Source organism: Misgurnus anguillicaudatus, chromosome 5 (genome assembly GCF_027580225.2).
Source record: "Misgurnus anguillicaudatus chromosome 5, ASM2758022v2, whole genome shotgun sequence".
Taxonomy (NCBI): Eukaryota; Metazoa; Chordata; class Actinopteri; order Cypriniformes; family Cobitidae; genus Misgurnus; species Misgurnus anguillicaudatus.
Window position 1 is genome coordinate 26,825,859 of NC_073341.2, and position 15,796 is coordinate 26,841,654.

Consider the following 15,796-nt stretch of genomic DNA (forward strand, 5'->3'; position numbering starts at 1 on the left):
CTGCTAAGCTAAGATGCTGTTGAATCAAAACACACTAAACAACCTAAAGGATCATAAAAGCGTGCATCATTTATTTTCCAAACTGTTCCACTGTGTGTCCTGATAAAAAGCTTTTTCAGACCTTAAATGCAGTCATGGGTCATGTGGTGGTCACTGTGGCAGATGTCGCCAAAATAAACAAAAAAGTCATTTTTACCTGTGGTCCTCTCGGTGGTGCTGTATTCTATGCTGAATACAGAACTTCTCATGTTGCTGGGCATCTGGTTCCACCATTTATACTCAAAACCAACAACAGGTTCTGTTCCAGCAGGACACTCATAACATTCTGAACATACATAACAGACAGGTTAACAAATGTGTGAGTGAGCATACAGTGATGTGTGAAAGTGTTGGCCCCTTTCCTGATTATTTCTTTTTTTGCATGTGTGTCACACTTTAATGTTTCAGATCATGAAACAAATTAAATATTAATCAAAGATAACACAACATGCAGATTTTAAACAAACAACAAACACACATGGCCCTATGTGAAACAGTACTTGCCCCCTAAACCTAATAACTGGTCGGGCCACCCTTAGCAGCAACAACCGCAACCAAATGTTTGCGATAACTTGAAATGAATCTGTTACAGCGCTGTGGAGGAGTTTTGGCCCTCTCATCTTTGCAGAATTGTTGTAATTTAGCCACATTGGAGGGTTTTTGAGCATGAACCACCTTTTTAAGGTCATGCTACAAGATTGAAGTCAGGACTTTAACTAGGCCACTCCAAAGTTTTCATTTGGTTTTTCTTCAGCCATTCTGAGGTGGACTTGCTGGTGTGTACAAGTTCTCATCAGCTTGAGGTCTCGAACTGATGGCCAGACATTGTCCTTCAGGATTTTTTGGTGGACAGCAAAATTCATGGTTCCATTTATCACAGCAAGTGTTCCAGGTCCTGAAGCAGCAAAACCGCCCCAGACCATCACACCATCAGTCCACAGAGTATTTTCCTAAACGTTTTGGGGATCATCAAGATGTTTTCTGACAAAACTGAGACAAGCATTTATGCTATTTTTTGTTTGCTCAGCAGCAGTTTTCAACCTCTTGGATGAGTTGTCGTTGCGCTCTTGGGGTAATTTTGGTCGGCTGGCCACTCCTGGGAAGATTCACCACTGTTCCATGTTTTTGCCATTTGTGGATAATGGCTCTCACTGTTGTTCGCTAGAGTCCCAGAGCTTAAGAAATTACTTTATAACCATTTCCACACTGAAAGATCTCAATAACTTTCGTTCTTATTTGTTCCCGAATTTCTTTGGATCTCAACATGAGGTGTAGCTTTTGAGCAACTTTTGATCAAATTCACTTTGTCAGTCAGATCATATTTAAGTGATTTCTTGATTGCGAACATACGTATTTTCACACTGGGCGCATTCGTGCCAGTTCCGCCGGACACGTCCCGAACATGTTTTCGGGTGCGTTCTCCAGAAGTCGCGTTGCACGACCGTATACGTCATCGAGGTTCTCACATTTCAGTTAAAATACATTAGAAAATTAAGATTTATTTCTTTTAAGACATACAATCATTGTAGTTTTATTCCTACCTTGAAATGTAACGGTTGCTTTTCTGAAATTGAACCTGAAATGTTAGACCTTGATGACGTATGCGGTCGACCAACGCGACTTCCGGAGAACGCACCCGAAAACATGTTCGGCGGAACTGGCACGAATGGCCACCCTACTGGGCAATGTGGGTTTGTTTTCCCTTGATAATAAAAACCTTCATTTAAAATGTTGTGTTTACTTGTGTTATCTTTGATTAATATTTAAATTTGATGATCTGAAACATTAAAGTATGACATGCATGCAAAATAATAAAAAATCAGAAAGCGGGGCAACACTTTTTCACATAGCTGCTTTACTATGAATGCTTTTAAATAATATACTATAATACACATTTAGTAATTAAAGCAAATTATTTATTTATTTTGTGTGTTGTCTGTTCCATAGGATGTGCATGTGTTACCTGTCCCATTTGAATAGAAGCCATGTGGGCAGGGTTCACAAGTGAAGGTGTTGCTGGAGAAGAACCCAGGATTGCAGGACGAGCAGGCCACCATCTCTCCTGAGGCTGGAAGCTGCATCGCCCCCTCTGCATTTTCACTGCAGATCTTAGGCTCGATCCACTTAAACATCATCTGTGTCTGGAAACACAATAGAAATAGATTGTTTAGAAAATAAATGGACAACCAATCGTTGCATCTGAATGTTACTGTAATAACGTGAAGCTAGATTTTCCATGGTACCTGACCACTTGAGTCACAAAGTGTGTGCGTATAGAAGTAATCAGTTTGCTTGCAGGGTGGCCGCTGTATACAAGTTCCAGATCCAATCCCTGAAGTAACACATCCATAAACGAACAGGACAGAGAGAGAGAGAGAGAGAGAGAGAGAGAGAGAGAGAGAGAGAGAGAGAGAGAGAGAGAGAGAGGAAAAAGCCAGAGGCATTAGGAAAGAGCACATTAAGATAAAGTGATAAAACACACCTCTACAGAAAGGCAAGTCCTATAGCGTACAAGCACTGGGGTGTGCAAGTCATTTACATATTTCCTTTCATATGATTACATTCCAGTACTTTGTTACAGTGCAGTGTAATGCATAGTTGAAATGTTTTGTAAAATATACATTCTTTTTATATATAAATTATTATAATTGTGTAAGTCTAATAACATAATATTGTATATAGTATATAAGTCTTGCTTCTTCACTAAAAAAAAAAAAAAAACGATAAAATCTGCCACACCTGAAAACGTATCTTCTTCACATGGCTGGCATTCTATGGCTCCTTTATTAGAGTAAAAATTGGCAGGGCATGGGATGCAGCGAGCGGCTCCTGGTTTATCACTGTAAGTGCCAGGCTTACAGTGAAAACATTCAGATGTATAAGATACCCCTGTGCAGATAATGTCCATTTTTATTTCAACAGATAAAAGCTGTTTATTGTTTCCAATTAATTTAGTGAGGTGCACAAATATTTGAAATAGATGAAAACCTGAGATGGCAATGTTCTTCAGTAGAACTGGTTTGGCAGTACGTCCAGCCAGAGAGAAACCAGTGGTCCTCCAATACAAGACATTGTTTCCACTATTTAGTTGCACCTGGATGGAAAGCACAAAAAGGCCTTAAAGCTTTAATGTAATGTGTAATATTTATAACACCCACTCCTTTCATTTAGTTATTATTTTTCATTTGCATTTTAATTTGGTGTCCTCAAAATGAGGTAAAGCTTTTCTGAATTGTAAGGCCAGTTTGATCTCACTGGAGGTCCAACCAGCGCATACAGCAGTAGCGGCCGGTGACTTCTTTTTTCGAGGGCACACCATGCGAAGTTCGTCACAACATGTATGTGGCCCGTCATGTGTGTGGTTCGTAATTTCAAAATATGTGTTTGGCGCGTCGAGTGAACCTATGTGCATCACGTGTCTTGTCAAATAAGAACCTGCTGCAGACGCGTCTATAGGGTTTAGGACAAAGAGATGATCACGTTTGCCTGATACTCGCATAATCTCATGCGTAATCAGAGTTTACTGTTACGGGAGTGTCTTGCGTGTATGAACGTGAGCGTCTCTTTTATCATAAACGGTTTTGACGCGTGTGCAGCAGGAACTTATTTTGACAAAACACGTGATGCACATGGTTCACATAACGCAACAAACATATTTTTAAAACACGAGCAACACACATGACACTCCAAACGCATATTTTGAATTTGCACCCCTCGGAAGAGCAGTCACCAGCCACCACTGGCATACAGACATACTTACAAAATGATAATCCCAGTCACTTTCTGATAGCTTCATCCAACGGTCTTCAGAGTCTGTAGACTGGCACTGGTCATTCTGAACCTATTAACACACACAAAACACACACACTGATCATGTGTCCATGTATAAGATGTACATGCATGTACAAACACAAACACATGACTTATTTTATGTTTGCTAAATACAATTCAGACAGAAACATAGGTATCATTTTCTGCAAGTCCTCCTGTAGTATATTTAGTGAATAAATATAACAAAAAAGTGGTAACATAAAGCTTACATTTATCAGTACTTACATAGAACTCAAAAAAGATGCTGTTGTCTGGATAGAGGTACTGGAAAGACACTGATCCGGGCTTCTTTAGGTTCACAGAATAGGAGAGAGTTGAAGAACACTCATCTGTGTTTGAAGCAATGTAGTCGCCTTTTGGGATCCATATTGAACTTCATTTAAAAAAGTGAGAGATGCAATGTATTCCCATTAAACCAATATTCAAGATGTCAGTTTAATGTAATTCTGCATCATTTAAGGTCCTGACTCATCAAGTACTTTCATATATGCAGTTGAGGAGCTCAGATGCAAAAGCCACTAAATGCCATCTCCGTCAATAGTAGATAATGATTATTGTATATTATTATTACTTTTTGTCAAAATCCACTAAATAGAGGGTTTTGCATCTAAGCTCTGCAATTACAGTTAAATTTAAGATTTCTTAAAACTATAAGAGTATATATATATATATATATATATATATATATAGTGTATGTGAGTCACTCACTTAGAGCAATTTGTGTAAACATCTCCATAATTCATATTGATGCCATGGCTGATGAAGCCGGCAGGCAAACTGTCCCATTCATCAAAGGCGATGCCAGTCCCGAGAGAGTAGGTCCCTGCCACACATTTCTGACACTCCTGAGTCCTCATGTCCAGAAATTCCCCTTCATTACAGGTGAATGCTGACAAGAAGCAATTTGAAGTTAGGGATAAATTAACAATCTTGCTATCCTCATTTGAACCCATAATAAAAAAGAAGCAGATTAAAGGAATATTCCATTTTCTTAAAAGAAAAATCCAGATAATTTACTCAACACCATGTCATCCAAAATGATTAATAGTATTAAAGTCCATTAAAATGAGAAAAATCCTGCAATGTTTTCCTCAAAAAACATAATTTCTTCTTGACTGAACAAAGAAAGACATCAACATTTTGGATGACATCAACATTTTGGATGACATAGTGGTGAGTAAATTATCTGGATTTTTCTTTTAAGAAAATGGAATATTCCTTTAAGTCTGATAGAACTTACTGCACTGGGTGCCTTTGACTGGATCAGGTAGACCAGTACAGGTGTCTGGCTTGTTGGGTATTGCCACTCTCCATCGAGAGCCCAAAACATCACAGTCTGTGTATTCAAAATGATAGTCTGACTGCAAAATAATAAAACACACAGCAACAATTACACTTAAATACCTTAGGACATACACAACGTTATGAGGTTAGTTTTCGGTTAAAAGTTGGACCTCAGAGTTTGGTTGAAGGTAAAACTTACACTCTGACAGGTGGAAATAGGCTACTAATATGCCTAGTTTATCCAGATATGTTAGCGAGTAACACTTTAGTGGTCACTCACTGGTAATACATCTCTTACAGCTAGAAAGCAAAACATTGATGTCATTTTAGGCTTATAATGTAAAGCTGTTGTCGCTAGTAAGCAAACCTCTCTTCCTCACACCAGCCACCTTTTAATCGTGTCAGATCAATATTTACATATAGCCTGACCCACCCATGTTATCAAGCACCTCAACGATGTCTTCTTATCCTTGTCTAAGCAAACAGCCTTCTGCAGGTATTATTTACGCAGCATTACAGGAAAGGGGAGAGGCTGATAAAATTAAATCTTTGGTAAATAAAGGGTAACTCCTCCAAACATCCTTATTTATTTAGTTTGCCTTCTGAAATAATCTTTAACAATTAATTTATAAGATTAAAGGGTGCTGCTTAAAAAATATATATTGTAACTTTAAATGGTTTGTATTGTTGACAAGAGACTTCATTAAGGCACTGCAAAAAAACAGGGCAGTTAGCAAGGAACCTAAATTAACCCGAATGACTTGCATGGGTAGAAATAAGATTAATAGTTAACAAAATCTCACAAAGCTAGAACAAGTGACCATGCAGGCACACTAAGTGATTTGTGTTAGTGCAGCTAAATTAGTTGAGAGAGAGAGAGTGTGTGTGTCTGTGTTCAAATTTCCAATGTCCTCAACATGCCGTCCACAACATAATCCCCACATCCATATACATGTAAAGAAAAAAGGCAACAGAGTAGAATGACATTTGTTTCCATGGTGTTTCCTAGGGGTCAGATTATCTGATGAATCTCTTACACCCACAGAAAACATGTTCAGTGATGTCAGGGTCCGCGGGAAGGTCTCTTTTCACCTTCTTTTAGTCAGACCGTATATGTTTGGCATAACTGTCAATCATTTACAAGTAATGTTGTTTAACACCAAGTCATAAGGATGCATCTGTGTGTGAATGCTTGCACCTGGACAGGTTCAGAACAAGCCCCTGTTTTATACAATGTGTAAATATTTTCCTGTACAATACAATTTTACCAAGAACATTTATAATATATTTTGGTAAACTATAGTAATCTGCGGCATCAAAATGGGTACCCATATAGGGAGACCAATACAGCAGCTTGTCAAGAGCAGATTCCCTTTTCACACAGCTATAAAGGACAGCAGACAAGCTTATCTGGTTTTGATAAGGTTCTTGGGCAGCCCAGTTCCATGAACACACTCACACTTATTCAAACATGACTATGCCTTGGGGGAACAATGGCCGGTTCGGTTTCATAAACTGCTTAGACTAGTATTATAAAATAGTCATCTAACTTTTTTCAAGACTGGTCAAGCCATACATTTTAAGGTAGACTGGTCGAGTTTGAATCCAATTACTGTTTAGCCCCAACCGACTACTTCTTAATGCACCTGGCAACAGGAACACAGGGAGGAGGCATAAAGGAGAATCAATGAGAATTTTTTTTGCACATGTGCACATCAAGAAAAGTACAAATGTATTGAAACCACTCAAACCAACTCTTTCAGTTTTTTAAATATGCACACTATGATTTATTTCCATTTATGTTGCCTCATTTAATTTATACCTCTGACAATAGGCTAATTAATGTTACATACTGTATCATAAAATCAAATAGTCTTGAATACACAAACTTACAAAAATGAACCGCAAAAGAATATAAAAAGACATGACCATTCTGTATAACATTGTAATTGGTGTCCCCAATGATGTTGTTTAAAATGACAGTCTAAACTGGATTTTGTTTAACACATCCATAAAGCATTAAGCACACATTAAAAAACTAGTCAACAGTGTAACCTGCTAGTCATGATATTGGTATAATTATGTTTTGGACCAGATAATCAACCAGATTAGCTAAAAATAAGTGTTATTCTGTGAAAGTGTGTAAGTGCAGCCTGTCAACAGGTTAGGTAGCCTACTTAAAATAATGTGCCTCCACCTGCCACAATTGTAAATGCTAGTAAATGAATATACTCTAAGCCTGACAGAGCTATTAACAGGATAAAATGCAAGCAGAAGAAATCATCTATATTTGTATTATGTGAAACACGTTTGAAAAGCTGTCAGAAGAAATCATCTATATTTGTATTATGTGAAACACGTTTGAAAAGCTGTTACTGCATCCTACCTCTTTACAGCTGGGCAATTCAGTTGCTTCCGTCAGAAGTAAGAAGAGAAAGAAACTGACAACTATAAAATGCATTCTTGAAATTAAAAGAATCGTCTCTGTTTTCAAATTAGGCTAGTTGTTTTTTGCGTGGTCAACAAAACAGAAACAGTTCAGGTAATTTTGCAACGCTTTTTATTCAGACACTGTTTGCAGAGAGCACGCGCGTACGCGCTCCGCTCTCCCATTGGTCAGTTCCTTTTGGATAGCGTTTAGTTAAAGCTAACTGCAAGACGTGTCATTTCATATAAAAAGTGGGATTGAAAAGTATTACAACTTACTTTTTTCACGTTTGTAAAAACCAACATACATATTTTATTTAAAAGACTACAGAGGCAAAGTGAGTAACATTAAAGAATTAAAATAATGACTTTTGTTCCCATGAAAACGTGAAGTTGTTACTAACAGCACGCAGATTTCTTAGATTTCACTTTAGTAACTACCTTTACTGTCAGTTTATGTAAAAGAGTACACTCAAGTGCGATCTGTAAAGCTTGCGTATCAATTTTTAACGCCTCGCGCTGTGTGGTGCGACACTAGGTGCGTTCCATTCGACTGTAAGTGGACTGCGAAGTGGACTTCACAGGGTATTCCGCCATCTTAAGTGAGATTCCAATCCGAAGGGAGCGAACATGTTCAGTTCGAAGGGCACTGCGCACGGCATAGGGAATCAGGGAACATCGATACATCACTTCACAGAAAGTGGAGAGCGGTAATCACCCAACTGTCATTGCGCGCATCACGTGATCACCCGTCGGAACGGTCAGACCGCTATGCAATTATATGACAAGCGTTTAAAAACACATATATACACATAGTTAACCAAATAAAAGTTTACTTTCATATTTTCATGACAGTTACAGCAGGGCTTCAATTCTGTTAATAGTAATAGCAGCAATAGTCAATTAAAGTGTATAATAAACATACGTTTTTCATTACGTAGTACTCAATGTTTTTTTTGTTGTTGTATAGTGTACATATTTTAAATGTGATAGTAAATAAAAATTAAAATATGAATGTAGTCCTATATATATTTATGTTATATCAATCTGCGCGACCCCGTCGTTGACTTTCTTTGATGACGTTTGCAGGCCGTTCCAAATGAGCGGTTATTGTCCGTGAAGTCCACTTCAACTGATATACCGTGCTCAGGGAGTAGTGAGCAGTGAACACTCCGCAGGGACCCTGTCGAATGGAACGCACCTATTGACTCTCAAAGTTGGTTTCTAGGCAACGATGGGAGAAACAACAATTGTTGGTCGAAAAGATCCTAAACCACAGATCTGAACATTCCAGCAATAAACTGGACATATCACGGGAATATGCCTCGAGAACGAGATCCTTTCCCGTTCCCGAGATATGAGAACGACAATACTTTCACAGGGAGTAGGGAAATTCAGGTAGGCTGGTTTAAATGTGATGTTAAATGTAAACATCAAATAGCCTCTTTTCTTTAAACCAGTAAATGTTACAGAATTATTTTGTACACAATATACAATGATGTTTAAACATACTTTCATGGTTTATTTTATTTAGATGTGTTTTTTTACTTTATGCGCAGAAATTGTTTTATGAGGAACCAACACATCTTGCCCAAAATAATGAACCGTGGAGAAGACTCTACAACACGGAAACAATGTCTAGTTCCCGTCGAAATGTCTTTAATCGGGATAATACAGTGAGTTTACATGACTGGTTATTACATAACACACAATACCCCTTTATAAAATCTTAATCTAATTTTATTGGATTTAGTGCTTTTATTAATTGACTATATGTTACTAGGCACCACGAGACAGTCTGGACATTCATCTAAAATCGATATATAATCACCATCTAGGATTATTTAAGAACAAGAGCCAAACTGTGACACAGAACGAAACCGTTTCAGAGGACAATAGGTAATCACTGACAATATGAATAAATCCTATCAAAATTTAAAGCAGGCTACTTCTAAATGATAAAATAAGACAAATTGTATAAACATTGTATCAACTTTTTATTTTGTTACCCACCCATACCGTATAAAACAGCAAGAACTCAGAAGTTCCAGTATGTGAGGCCGAATACAAAGGAATTAAAGTGTGGGTCGACTCACAGAAAGCCTCCATACACAGTATTAAAGGGACAATAGGTGGGTGTGATTTAACTTTATTGAACAAAAAATAAAAAAGTCAAATCACAGTATTTAAATGAATACATTTACATTATTGTGGTATCTTATTAGTCTAATTTTAATTACAGAGTCTCACCACTCGGCATCTACAAACCGAGGTTACTCAAGGAAGCATGATGGCGGCTTTTACTCCACGTAAAAGTTTGAAATCCTCCTAAATGAAAACATGTACAAAAAACAACAAATAAAAAAAGAAAATAATATTCTGGTGTGGTCTCTTCTTTGGGATGATAGGAGAAAATACAAAGTTTAAAACTTCAAAACGTAACAGCCCGTTTACTGTAAGTTATAAAATCAGCCTCCGTGGCGTGCAGCTCTGTGATGTTCAACACAAACTCAGGGATTCACTTTTAAAAGTTATGGTGAGATCAGGATCGCTATATACTCACTGAACAAACAGGAATCACTGGGTCAAAACCCAAAAACCAGTCTGCTCTTGTATATCTGATCAGATTCATCACTTCTCACCACAGCTTAAAAACTGCAGTTGCCCCGAGTTATGTGAAATGCCTCACGATCATCGCTACAGGAGCTCGCGAGTCGGTTACTATCATCTCTGAATCCTAGCAGGGCAACTAGGATCCGATCAAATAAGATCACGGTGTAGATTTTTTTTTAAACAGAAAACATACAAACATTCACGCACACAAACAATCGCTCACTCACCTCACACACACGACTCACACACAAATGAACTAACTTCCTGTTTGACGTCATTATATAGAAGTGTGGAATTCTGGGAAACATTTACACACTCGCAAAACTCACAGTGCCCTCGTGCGGTCGCTAACGGTAACGCACTTTAGTCTTCCTATATACGTTCTTACTGCTGTATGCTTGCTTATAAAGCTACAATTTTCTTTTTTTTGTCTTTTTTTTAGATAAAATTGCTGTTAGTGTCGTGCGCTTATGTGTTATATGGTAATTTTTCCTTATGAAATGATTAAAAGTTCATAGAAGAGCACTCATGTGATGTCTGCGGTAATTAGTTAATCTGACATTCCGCGTGCCTCCTATAGGTGCAGGTTAATCTTGACTGTCGTAATGAGCTTGAACGGATATGTCTACTAGCAGCATTACTGAACATAAACAGAGTAAACACAATCACTGAAGATCACACTCTCTAGACTGCATAATGCTGGACCTTAACACAACCAAAAAGCAATCAACTGTATGTGTTGAGGTAAGTGTTAAGAATGGGTGTTTCTTAATTAAGTTTATTTGATTAACAAAGGATTATTTTGAACCTTTACTGGATGCTAGGGTTTGTTAGAGAAAGCTAGTCTCGTTTTGGGTCGGATATTATTGCATTTTGGTTCCAACAAAGACTTAAGTGCCTCAATTGTTAATTAAAATGTGTTGTATAGATATTATTTTTCAAAATACTTTTTATACAGATAAACATCCCATGGTTAAGCGTATCCTAACTTTTAGCAGTTTATGAAGCTCCAAGCACAACCTCATAATGTTTTGAAACTTTTGCCTAAGAGTTTAAAATGAAGTAACAATATAAAGGCTTTTCAATGAGTCAGACAGTTTTTAGATATATAAACCATGTCAAAGAAATAAGGTAGTTAAAGGGATAGTTCACCCAAAAACGAAAATTCTGTCATTTACTCACCCTCATGTTGTTACAAACCTGTATACATTTCTTTGTTATGATGAACACGGAGGAAGAAATTTTGAGAAATGTTTGTAACCAAACCATTCGTGGACCCCATTCACGTGCATAGTAGGAAAAAAGAATACTATGGAAGTTAATGGGGGGGTCCACAAATGGTTTGGTTACAAACATTTCTCAAAATATCTTCCTTTTGTGTTCATCATAACAAAGAAATGTATACAGGTTTGTAAGTAAATGATGACAGAATTTTCATTATTGGGTGAACTATCCCTTTAACCTGCTGATGAAAGATGTAATTTGTAATTCTCCTTTTAAATGCCATAAATTCCAACCAGCTGTTATATAATAAGGTTTTTTTTCCATCTGAGTCTGGAGAATTTATGTTAAACAGTATGGTCAACATCACCTGCAGAGTCATGCATTGAGAGGTTTGGGTAGGGTGTGGGTGTGGTTGGCGTGGCAGGCACACCGAGGGCTCCTGAGTGTGTCACTGTGAGAACAGAGCAAGCTTGTTTATTCCTGTCTTGGTTTTACACCCTGCTGTGAACTGAGGATGGTGGGCAGGATGCCCAGCAGCTTAATGTCTCATTCAGAAATGGACACTTCCTGGTTCTTGAGAAGATTAGCGATTACCCTTATATACGTGGAGGCACTCTCAAGCAGCATACTGCTCCCAAATGCAGTGTAGTGCTAATTCACAAGCGTTAAAGGTTTGAGTGTTAGTATAATTTAGATATCTTGATTCATGTTCACTCTGAGACACATTTGCTAGTGGGGATGCATATCGGTTGGTCGCGATTGATCTGTGGCAGAGTGGGGGTTTTTGTTTGCATCATATATGTGTGTGTACTGTGTGTAATAGCTTTGTATGGTTAAATGCACACACATGCATGTATATATTTAAGCAATGTTTACATATGTATATACATTTGTATATTTATGTATAATTTATATTATATATAAATATAAATACTTAGTATATAAATATATATTTTTCTTAAAATTATACATGCATGTGTGCATATTTATATATACATAATTATTATACACAGTTCACACACATATATGATGTAAACAAAAACCTTTATTCTGCTATAGATTAATCGCGATTAATTGATATGCATCCCTATTTACTAGTAATTGTACCGAGTCTAGTTGGTAATTTGAATAGCCTGATGAGAAGATTCGGGTTTACCATGTTCAGTTTATTGTTGACTGTTTTCTGCAGATTGGATGGTATAAAATCAACAATTAAATTCTTGTCTTGCACATTTATTAGTCTTTTGCTTCATTCGCCTGTATTGGTACATAAAGCCCACTAAGCTATTTTGATTCTTCTGTTTCCTCAGGACAACACTAGTTATTGAAGTTGTACTTTTTTTTTTAAATATACGTTTATACAACATCTAAAAATGTTTGTTTGCATTGTAATGATCCTTTTTTGTATTTTTCCAGCGGCCGGGATTTAGACATCACAGAAAAGGTACAGTCACTGTCTGTGATTGATATTTACGTTACATTTGATATTTAATCTGTAATAAACGTCGCATGGGTATTGCTGTATATATTCACTTGCATCTCATTAAAGTGCTCTAAGTCATTAAAGAGCATTAATACCCTATGATTTGTTTAGTTGTATAGTTGAGTCCAAAAGTTGATTTCTGTCTTTCTCCCTATAGAGAATTATGTGTGCCATCTTTCAGTGGCCCAGGAGGGCACAGGTGCTGAGGAAGAAGTCTTTCAGATCAGGAAACTGAATGGTTCATTCAGCGAGAGTCCTAGTCGCCATAAACTCCATAAGGAGCTTTTGCTTGGCCATAAAAAGTGAGTGAATATTCCTTTCCAGATGAAGAGGTATTTGGTTTGCTTTTTTGCAAAAAATAAGGAAAAACACAAAGTAAACAATATCCTTATTAAAAATGAATAATTAATACATATTAATGGGACATTACACTTTTTTTTAAATAAGCTCATTTTCCAGCTCCTCTAGAGTTAAACATTTGATTCTTACCGTTTTGGAATCCATTCAGCTGATCTCAGGGTCTGGCGCTACCACTTTTAGCATAGCTTAGCACAATCCATTGAATCTGATTAGACCATTAGCATCGCTTAAAACTTGACTTTTCTGTAGTTACATCTTGTACTAAGACCAACGAAAAATTGAAAGTTGCTATTTTCTAGGGCGATATGGCTATGAACTATATTCTCATTCTGGCGTAAAAATCAAGGACTTTGCTGAGGTAACATGGCTGCAGCAGGTGTAGTGATATTATGCACCGCCCGAAAATAGTCCCCTGCTATTGAAAATAACCAAGGGGACTATTTTCAGACACTGCGTAATATCACTACGCCTGCTGAAGCCATGTTACATCCTTGATTATTACGCCAGAATGAGAATATAGTTCCTAGCCATATCTGCCTAGAAAATCGCAGCTAAGGGAGCTGGAAAATTAGCTTATTTTCAAAAAAAGTGGAATAAACCTATTCTTTAGCTTTACTTTAAAGGGACATGTATGCTAACGATCTGTGATTTGAACATGTGGCTATTTCTCAGAGGGCTTCTGTTGGAGGAGAAACCAGAGCTGAAGCGCGTGTTAGAGCAGAGGAGGCTTGACTTACACAGAGAGGAGGAACTCGCACTTCAACCTCCTTCAGACCTCGAACAGGAGCTCCGGAAGAGGCAACAAAAACTGCAAGAGGTTCTGACTCACATTCTTTATTTTAAGTTTATTTTTACCAAAATCAAAAGTCAAGTTTCTCCTAGTGGTAAATTTAGGTTCTTTGCCATAGTTTTGTTTATCAGTGCCTTTCAGTGTGAAGCAGACTATTGGATTTATTACAGTGTCAAAGTTTGACACATTGTGACTCTGTCTGTAACATTAACAGGCAGAATTTTTGCCACACTTATCACACTCTGCATCGTAGCGTTTATACTTGGGCACAACAAGCATGTAGACTGTATGATGATGACGCATATTGAATCATAAGCTGTGATGGCTGCGACACGTTAGTGTCCCCTGCTTCTATTAATGTAAAGCTGCTTTGAAACAATTACCTATTGTGAAAAGTGCTATATAAATAAAATTGAATTAAATTGAACATCATCAGCATTCACTACTGGTAAACAAATACCAGTACGCAGGTCGTCGGAGCAAACGCACTGCAGTGGTTTCCCGGATAGGGATTAGCATAAGACAGGACTAGTCCTTAGTTTAATTGGAAAAATGTAACTTTTTAACAAACATACCTTACTATAAACATTACTTATGTGCATTTTGAGGCAAAACAAAGGGCACTGATGTATTTTAAGATATGTCAGTGCAAGTTGTTTTGAGTTTGGACAGCTCTTACATTAATTTAGTCTAGGACTAGTCTGATCCCTGTCCGGGAAACCGCCCCTGTGTGTTGATCATGCTGAATCATAGGCTATAGTTGGTTGCAAGATTGGGAAAACTACTGTTTTGAACCTCCCTTACTAAATATACGACCACCGATGAAGAGCCACGATCACCGAAATCTCCACGATTGTGTCACGGTAGCAATGTTTTGTCTGGGACAGCCAAATATCATGCAGCGTATCCTGTCCTTAAGGCCCGGTTTCACAGACAAGGCTTGGCTAAAACCAAAACTAGGCCTTAGTTAAGATGTTTACAAAACAATCGTCCGGCATAGTTAAAGAGATGTACATGCAAGTTATTTCCAGCTGAGACAGTTTAAACATGTGTTTTAGTCTAGGACTATCTTAAGCCTTGTCTGTGAAACTAGGGGTATGCCTCATAATTTAATTCTGAGATTAACATCAAATCTTTGACATGACCTTACTCAGACTGTCAATATTATATCAAGTTTTTTTAAAGAATGTTCTTTACATTTATGTAGGATGAGTTTATATAGAAAATTGTTAATCACAAATGACTTTGGTGGGTTTTCATAGACTGAGTCATATATTTGTGTTTTAGAAGGTTTATTGCTTTTTTTAAAATGTTTCTGTAGTATGAAATAGAGGAAAAGAGGCGTCTAGAAGATGAGAAGAATGTTCCAGAATTTGTACGAGTGAAAGAAAATCTGCGACGTATACAGATTGCAGAATAAAACGGAAGCTTGAATGAAGACGACGCGCCTTTTCATTTTTACAAAATGTGTATTGTTGTAATTTAATAAAAAAAAGTTTTGTGTAATTAAAGAGTGGCATACAGGCCTAATGTTGTTTGTAATTTACCCCCATATTTGAAATTTGTAAAGATGATCTGTACATTTTCAATGAAATTAAATATTAATGTCTTGTACGTGTTACATTGTGTTGATTAATTTATTAAATTGTGTAATAAGGAAGAGTAATGGATTCACATTTATAGTGTGTGTTTAAGCTTTTGGAACAGGATAGGCTAAAAATATCAATTAAATATTATTCACACCC

At 37.2% G+C, this 15,796-nt stretch overlaps 3 protein-coding genes and 1 non-coding gene across 4 annotated transcripts in view; 2 read left to right on the plus strand and 2 right to left on the minus strand.

The window, feature by feature from the left end:
* elapor1 (endosome-lysosome associated apoptosis and autophagy regulator 1) overlaps window positions 1–7,759 on the minus strand; it is a 65,823-nt gene extending 58,064 nt beyond the window's left edge. Inside the window, exons 1-10 of the mRNA XM_055169219.2 lie at window positions 7,541–7,759; window positions 5,111–5,231; window positions 4,579–4,759; window positions 4,096–4,243; window positions 3,800–3,880; window positions 3,028–3,133; window positions 2,779–2,928; window positions 2,283–2,371; window positions 2,003–2,180; window positions 197–325 (exon numbers count right to left, since the gene is read on the minus strand). Of these exons, the coding sequence (XP_055025194.2) occupies window positions 197–325; window positions 2,003–2,180; window positions 2,283–2,371; window positions 2,779–2,928; window positions 3,028–3,133; window positions 3,800–3,880; window positions 4,096–4,243; window positions 4,579–4,759; window positions 5,111–5,231; window positions 7,541–7,615 (1,258 nt within the window). The 5' untranslated portion in view covers window positions 7,616–7,759. The remainder of the gene's footprint in view (window positions 1–196; window positions 326–2,002; window positions 2,181–2,282; window positions 2,372–2,778; window positions 2,929–3,027; window positions 3,134–3,799; window positions 3,881–4,095; window positions 4,244–4,578; window positions 4,760–5,110; window positions 5,232–7,540) is intronic.
* A 20-nt stretch (window positions 7,760–7,779) lies between these two features.
* cfap276 (cilia and flagella associated protein 276) lies at window positions 7,780–9,956 on the plus strand. The gene is made up of 6 exons (XM_055169233.2): window positions 7,780–7,919; window positions 8,810–8,979; window positions 9,141–9,257; window positions 9,365–9,480; window positions 9,613–9,713; window positions 9,824–9,956. The coding sequence occupies exons 2-6, from the start codon at window positions 8,902–8,904 to the stop codon at window positions 9,892–9,894; spliced, it is 483 nt and encodes a 160-aa protein (XP_055025208.2). The 5' UTR covers window positions 7,780–7,919; window positions 8,810–8,901; the 3' UTR covers window positions 9,895–9,956.
* Window positions 9,957–10,118: 162 nt separating this feature from the next.
* LOC129415135 (small Cajal body-specific RNA 2) lies at window positions 10,119–10,516 on the minus strand. Its single transcript, XR_008634722.2, has one exon.
* A 198-nt stretch (window positions 10,517–10,714) lies between these two features.
* On the plus strand, window positions 10,715–15,665 carry LOC129415061 (protein FAM107B). The gene is made up of 5 exons (XM_055169234.2): window positions 10,715–10,938; window positions 12,835–12,862; window positions 13,059–13,203; window positions 13,934–14,078; window positions 15,373–15,665. Exons 1-5 carry the CDS (start codon window positions 10,891–10,893, stop codon window positions 15,469–15,471), a joined length of 465 nt encoding a protein of 154 aa, XP_055025209.2. The 5' UTR covers window positions 10,715–10,890; the 3' UTR covers window positions 15,472–15,665.
* The last annotated feature ends 131 nt before the right edge of the window (window positions 15,666–15,796 follow it).